Below are 7252 nucleotides of genomic sequence, written 5' to 3'. Positions count from 1 at the left end.
GTAGCTGAATGGCTGACTGAGTGGCTGAGTGGCTGAGTAAGTGGTTGAGTGGCTGAGTGGGTAACTGAGTAGCTGAGTGGGTAGCTGAGTGACTATTTCACTCCCGTGGCAGCTGAGTGGTAATCGGCCTCAATCTCCGCGTCAGCGGGACACGTATTGAGGAACTCCTCCCGACTGTAGGCGCCCTGCAGGTAGCTGAGTGGGTGGCTGAGTGGGTGAGTGGCTGAGTGAGTGGTTGAGTGGCTGAGTGAGTAGCTGAGTAGCTGAGTGGGTAGCTGAGTGACTATTTCACTCCCGTGGCAGCTGAGTGGTATGCGGCCTCAATCTCCGCGTCAGCGGGACACGTATTGAGGAACTCCTCCCGACTGTACGCGCCCTGCAGGTAGCTGTGGAGCCAACGGAGCCCACGGGGGATCTCGAAGGAGCGGTACTTCTTGCAGACCACCTGCACACGCAGTTAGACACACGCAGTTAGACACACACAGTTAGATACACACATACACACACACACACACGCAGATAGACACATACACACACACGCAGTTAGACACACACAGATAGACACACAGTTAGACACACACATACACACACACACACGCAGATAGACACATACACACACACGCAGTTAGACACACACAGTTAGACACGCAGTTAGACACACACATACACACACACGCAGATAGACACATACACACACACGCAGTTAGACACACACAGATAGACACACACACAGATAGACACACACAGATAGACACACACAGATAGACACACACAAATAGACACACACACAGATAGACACAGATAGACACACACACACAGATAGACACACACACAGATAGACACACAGATAGACACACACAGTTACACACACACAGATACACACACACACACAGGCAGTTAGACACACACACAGTCACACACACAGACACACAATACACACACACAGATAGACACACACACAGATACACACACAGACAGAGATGGGGAGGTGAGTGAGTGAGTGAGTAGGTGAGTAGGTGAGTGACTAGGTGAGTGAGTAGGTGAGTGAGTGAGTAGGTGAGTGAGTGTGTAGGTGAGTAGGTGAGTGAGTGAGTAGGTGAGTGAGTGAGTGACTAGGTGAGTGAGTGAGTGAGTAGGTGAGTGAGTGAGTGAGTGACTAGGTGAGTGAGTAGGTGAGTGAGTGAGTAGGTGAGTGAGTAGGTGAGTGAGTGAGATAGGTGAGTGAGTGAGTAGGTGAGTAGGTGAGTGAGTAGGTGAGTGAGTAGGTGAGTGAGGATGTGAGTGGGTGAGTGAGTGAGTAGGTGAGTGAGTAGGTGAGTGAGTGAGTAGGTGAGTGAGTGGGTGAGTAGGTGAGTGTGTAGGTGAGTAGGTGAGTGAATAGGTGAGTGAGTAGGTGAGTAGGTGAGTGAGTAGGTGAGTGAGTGTGTAGGTGAGTGAGTGGGTGAATGAGTAGGTGAGTAGGTGAGTGTGTAGGTGAGTAGGTGAGTGAATAGGTGAGTGAGTAGGTGAGTAGGTGAGTGAGTAGGTGAGTAGGTGAGTGAGTGAGTAGGTGAGTGAGTGAGTAGGTGTGTGAGTAGGTGAGTAGGTGAGTAGGTGAGTGAGTTTGTAGGTGAGTGAGTAGATAAGTAGGTGAGTGTGTAGGTGAGTGAGTGGGTGAGTGAGTAGGTGAGTGAGTAGGTGAGTAGGTGGGTGAGTGAGTGAGTGGGTGAGTGAGTGTGTAGGTGAGTGTGTAGGTGAGTGTGTAGGTGAGTGAGTGGGTGAGTGAGTGAGTAGGTGAGTGAGTAGGTGAGTGAGTGGGTGAGTAGGTGAGTGTGTAGGTGAGTAGGTGAGTGAGTAGGTGAGTAGGTGAGTGAGTGTGAGGTGAGTGAGTGAGTAGGTGAGTGAGTGAGTAGGTGTGTGAGTAGGTGAGTAGGTGAGTGAGTAGGTGAGTGAGTGTGTAGGTGAGTGAGTGGGTGAGTGAGTAGGTGAGTGAGTGGGTGAGTGAGTGAGTAGGTGAGTGAGTGGGTGAGTGAGTAGGTGAGTAGGTGGGTGAGTGAGTGAGTAGGTGAGTGAGTGAGTAGGTGAGTGAGTAGGTGAGTGTGTAGGTGAGTGAGTGAGTGGGTGAGTGAGTGTGTAGGTGAGTATGTCAGTAGGTGAGTGAGTAGGTGAGTGTGTAGGTGAGTGTGTAGGTGAGTGAGTGGGTGAGTGAGTGAGTAGGTGAGTGAGTAGGTGAGTGAGTGAGTAGGTGAGTGAGTAGGTGAGTGAGTGGGTGAGTGAGTGAGTAGGTGAGTAGGTGAGTGAGTGGGTGAGTGAGTGAGTAGGTGAGTGAGTGGGTGAGTGAGTGAGTAGGTGAGTGAGTAGGTGAGTGAGTGGGTGAGTGAGTGAGTAGGTGAGTGTGTAGGTGAGTGAGTGAGTAGGTGAGTAGGTGAGTGAGTGGGTGAGTGAGTGAGTAGGTGAGTGAGTAGGTGAGTGAGTGGGTGAGTAGGTGAGTAGGTGAGTGTGTAGGTGAGTGAGTGAGTAGGTGAGTAGGTGAGTGAGTGGGTGAGTGAGTGAGTAGGTGAGTGAGTAGGTGAGTGAGTGGGTGAGTAGGTGAGTGTGTAGGTGAGTAGGTGAGTGAGTAGGTGAGTGAGTAGGTGAGTAGGTGAGTGAGTAGGTGAGTGAGTAGGTGAGTGAGTAGATGAGTGAGTGAGTAGGTGAGTAGGTGAGTAGGTGAGTGAGTGTGAGGTGAGTGAGTGAGTAGGTGAGTGAGTGAGTAGGTGTGTGAGTAGGTGAGTAGGTGAGTGAGTGAGTAGGTGAGTGAGTGAGTGGGTGAGTGAGTAGATAAGTAGGTGAGTAGGTGAGTGAGTGGGTGAGTGAGTGAGTAGGTGAGTGTGTAGGTGAGTGAGTGTGTAGGTGAGTGAGTGGGTGAGTGAGTAGGTGAGTAGGTGGGTGAGTGAGTGAGTAGGTGAGTGAGTGAGTGGGTGAGTGAGTAGGTGAGTATGTCAGTAGGTGAGTGAGTAGGTGAGTGTGTAGGTGAGTGTGTAGGTGAGTGAGTGGGTGAGTGAGTGAGTAGGTGAGTGAGTAGGTGAGTGAGTGGGTGAGTAGGTGAGTGTGTAGGTGAGTAGGTGAGTGAGTAGGTGAGTAAGTGAGTGAGTGAGTAGGTGAGTGAGTGAGGAGGTGAGTGAGTAGGTGAGTGTGTAGGTGAGTATGTAGGTGAGTGAGTGGGTGAGTGAGTGAGTAGGTGAGTGAGTAGGTGAGTGAGTGGGTGAGTAGGTGAGTAGGTGAGTGAGTGTGAGGTGAGTGAGTGAGTAGGTGAGTGAGTGAGTAGGTGTGTGAGTAGGTGAGTAGGTGAGTGTGTAGGTGAGTGAGTGTGTAGGTGAGTGAGTGGGTGAGTGAGTAGGTGAGTAGGTGGGTGAGTGAGTGAGTAGGTGAGTGAGTGAGTAGGTGAGTGAGTAGGTGAGTGTGTAGGTGAGTGAGTGAGTGAGTGAGTGGGTGAGTGAGTGTGTAGGTGAGTATGTCAGTAGGTGAGTGAGTAGGTGAGTGTGTAGGTGAGTGTGTAGGTGAGTGAGTGGGTGAGTGAGTGAGTAGGTGAGTGAGTAGGTGAGTGAGTGGGTGAGTAGGTGAGTGTGTAGGTGAGTAGGTGAGTAGGTGAGTGAGTGTGAGGTGAGTGAGTAGGTGAGTGAGTGAGTAGGTGTGTGAGTAGGTGAGTAGGTGAGTGAGTAGGTGAGTGAGTTTGTAGGTGAGTGAGTAGATAAGTAGGTGAGTGTGTAGGTGAGTGAGTGGGTGAGTGAGTAGGTGAGTAGGTGGGTGAGTGAGTAGGTGAGTGAGTGAGTGAGTAGGTGAGTAGGTGAGTGTGTAGGTGAGTGTGTAGGTGAGTGAGTAAGTGAGTGAGTGAGTAGGTGAGTGAGTAGGTGAGTGAGTGTGTAGGTGAGTAGGTGAGTGAGTGAGTGTGTAGGTGAGTGAGTGAGTAGGTGAGTGAGTAGGTGAGTGGGTGAGTGAGTAGGTGAGTAGGTGAGTGAGAGACTGAGCAGGTGAGTAGGTGAGTGAGTGTGTAGGTGAGCGAGTGAGTAGGTGAGTGAGTGAGTGAGTAGGTGAATGAGTAGGTGAGTGGGTGAGTGATTAGGTGAGTAGGTGAGTGAGTGACTGAGTAGGTGAGTAGGTGAGTGAGTAGGTGAGTGAGTAGGTGAGTGAGTAGGTGAGTAAGTAGGTGAGTGTGTAGGTGAGTAGGTGAGTGAGTAGGTGAGTGATTAGGTGAGTAGGTGACTGAGTAGGTAGGTGACTGAGTAGGTGAGTGAGTAGGTGAGTAAGTGGGTGAGTGAGTGTGTAGGTGAGTAGGCGAGTGAGTGTGTGAGTGACTAGGTGAGTGAGTAGGTGAGTGAGTAGGTGAGTGAGTGAGTGAGTAGGTGAGTGAGTGACTAGGCGAGTAGGTGAGTGAGTAGGTGAGTGAGTGAGTGAGTGTGTAGGTGAGTAGGTGAGTGATTGAGTGAGTAGGTGAGTGAGTAGGTGAGTGAGTAGGTGAGTACGTGAGTAGGTGAGTGAGTAGGTGAGTGTGTAGGTGAGTAGGTGAGTGAGTAGGTGAGTGTGTAGGTTAGTAGGTGAGTGAGTGAGTAGGTGAGTAGCTGAGTGACTAGGCGAGTAGGTGAGTGAGTGAGTGACTAGGTGAGTGAGTAGGTGAGTGAGTGAGTGACTAGGCGAGTAGGTGAGTAGGTGAGTGAGTAGGTGAGTGAGTGAGTGACTAGGCGAGTAGGTGAGTAGGTGAGTGAGTAGGTGAGTAGGTGAATGAGTGTGTAGTTGAGCGAGTGAGTGAGCAGTGCATCACCTTGAGAATGTGCAGCTTGGGTAGGAGGTTGCAGTCAGCCAGCGGTGAGTATGTGAGTAGGTGAGTGAGTAGGTGAGTGAGTGAATAGGTGAGTGAGTAGGTGAGTGAGTGAGTAGGTGAGTGTGTAGGTAAGTGGGTGAGTAGGTGAGTGAGTAGGTGAGTGAGTAGGTGAGTAGCTAAGTAGGTGAGTGACTAGGTGAGTGAGTGACTAGGCGAGTGAGTATGTGAGTGAGTGACTGAGTGAGTGAGTGACTAGGCGAGTAGGTGAGTAGGTGAATGAGTGTGTAGTTGAGCGAGTGAGTGAGCAGTGCACCACCTTGAGAATGTGCAGCTTGGGTAGGAGGTTGCAGTCAGCCAGCGTGAGGCGGTCACCGTCTAGGAAAGGCCTTCCTGCGGGGGCCTCAGGCCCCAGTGCGGTGCCCAGGAACGAGTCCAGACGTTCCAGGGCCCTTTCCAGAGCCCCCCGCAGCACTACGGGCGGTCAGCAACAATCAGCACTAACTGTAGAACTACACGTGGGAGGGTGGTGAGTGGTGAGTGAGTGGGTGAGTGGGTGGGTGAGTGGTTGAGTGAGTGAGTGGGTGAGTGGCTGAGTGAGTGGGTGGTGAGTGGGTGAGTGAGTGGGTGAGTGAGTGGATGAGTGAGTGGGTGAGTGAGTGGCTGAGTGAGTGGCTGAGTGAGTGGGTGAGTGAGTGGATGAGTGAGTGGGTGAGTGAGTGGCTGAGTGAGTGAGTGGCTGAGTGAGTGGGTGGGTGAGTGAGTGGCTGAGTGAGTGGGTGAGTAAGTGGGTGAGTGGCTGAGTGAGTGGCTGAGTGAGTGGGTGAGTGGCTGAGTGAGTGAGTGGGTCGCTGAGTAAGTGAGTGAGTGGCTGAGTGAGTAGGTGAGTGAGTGAGTGGGTAAGTGAGTGGGTGAGTGAGTGGCTGGGTGAGTGGGTGATTAGCTGAGTGAGTGGCTGAGTGGGTGAGTGGGTGAGTGGCTGAGTGAGTGGCTGATTGAGTGGCTGATTGAGTGGCTGAGTGAGTGGCTGAGTGAGTGAGTGGCTGAGTGAGTGGCTGAGTGAGTGAGTGGCTGAGTGAGTGGGTGGGTGAGTGAGTGGCTGAGTGAGTGGGTGAGTAAGTGGGTGAGTGGCTGAGTGAGTGGGTGAGTGGCTGAGTGAGTGAGTGGGTGGCTGAGTAAGTGAGTGAGTGGCTGAGTGAGTGGGTGAGTGGGTGAGTGGTGGTGAGTGAGTGAGTGAGTGGTGAGTGGTGAGTGAGTGGTGCTCACCACCATCTTGTGCGCTCTGCGGGTTCTTGACGAGTGTGTGAGTGAGTGAGTGGTGAGTGTGTAGGTGAGTGTGTAGGTGAGTGTGTAGGTGAGTGTGTAGGTGAGTGTGTAGGTGAGTGTGTAGGTGAGTGACTGAGTGAGTGGGTGAGTGGTGAGTGAGTGGTGAGTGAGTGAGTGGTGAGTGAGTGGTGAGTGAGTGGTGCTCACCACCATCTTGTGCGCTCTGCGGGTTCTTGATGAGTGTGTGAGTGAGTGAGTAGGTGAGTGAGTGAGTGGTGAGTGAGTGAGTGGTGAGTGAATGAGTGGTGAGTGAGTGAGTAGGTGAGTGAGTGAGTGAGTAGGTGAGTGAGTGAGTGGTGAGTGAGTGAGTGAGTGGTGAGTGAGTGAGTGGTGAGTGAGTGAGTAGGTGAGTGAGTGAGTGAGTGAGTAGGTGAGTGAGTGGTGAGTGAGTGAGTGGTGAGTGAGTGAGTGGTGAGTGAGTAGGTGAGTGAGTGAGTGAGTAGGTGAGTGAGTGAGTGGTGAGTGAGTGAGTGAGTGGTGAGTGAGTGAGTGGTGAGTGAGTGAGTGGTGAGTGAGTGATGAGTGAGTGAGTGAGTGGTGAGTGAGTGGTGAGTGAGTGAGTTCTGAGTGAGTAGTGGTGAGTGAGTGAGTGGTGAGTGAGTGGTGAGTGAGTGGTGCTCACCACCATCTTGTGCGCTCTGCGGGTTCTTGATGAGTGTGTGAATGAGTGAATGAGTGAGTGAGTGGTGAGTGTGTAGGTGAGTGTGTAGGTGAGTGTGTAGGTGAGTGACTGAGTGAGTGAGTGGTGAGTGAGTGGTGAGTGAGTGAGTGGTGAGTGAGTGGTGCTCACCACCATCTTGTGCGCTCTGCGGGTTCTTGATGAGTGTGTGAGTGAGTGAGTAGGTGAGTGAGTGAGTGGTGGAGTGAGTGAGTGGTGAGTGAGTGAGTGGGTGAGTGAGTGAGTGGTGAGTGAGTGGTGAGTGAGTGAGTGGTGAGTGAGTGAGTGAGTAGGTGAGTGAGTGAGTGGTGAGTGAGTGAGTGGTGAGTGAGTGAGTGGTGAGTGAGTGAGTGGTGAGTGAGTGGTGAGTGAGTGAGTAGGTGAGTGAGTGAGTGAGTAGGTGAGTGAGTGAGTGAGTGAGTGGTGAGTGAGTGAGTGGTGAGTGAGTGGTGAGTGAGTGAGTAGGTGAGTGAGGTGAGTGAGTAGGTGAGTGA

General features: G+C 52.0%; 1 protein-coding gene and 2 pseudogenes across 1 annotated transcript; all 3 read right to left on the bottom strand.

Annotated features, from left to right (window-relative positions):
• Positions 1-283: 283 nt before the first annotated feature.
• LOC144955029 (chloride intracellular channel protein 1-like) lies at positions 284-5248 on the bottom strand (the record flags this gene model as incomplete). Its single annotated transcript, XM_078885374.1, has 2 exons — positions 284-445; positions 5094-5248. Coding segments are annotated over 2 exons (317 nt in total), but the record flags the coding sequence as incomplete, so codon positions are not given.
• On the bottom strand, positions 1351-2310 carry LOC144955027 (uncharacterized; annotated as a pseudogene).
• On the bottom strand, positions 3719-4339 carry LOC144955028 (uncharacterized; annotated as a pseudogene).
• Positions 5249-7252: the final 2004 nt, after the last annotated feature.

Source organism: Lampetra fluviatilis, unplaced genomic scaffold (assembly GCF_964198595.1).
Source record: "Lampetra fluviatilis unplaced genomic scaffold, kcLamFluv1.1 SCAFFOLD_1002, whole genome shotgun sequence".
NCBI classification, from domain to species: Eukaryota; Metazoa; Chordata; class Hyperoartia; order Petromyzontiformes; family Petromyzontidae; genus Lampetra; species Lampetra fluviatilis.
This window is presented reverse-complemented; position numbering and strand designations above follow the sequence as displayed.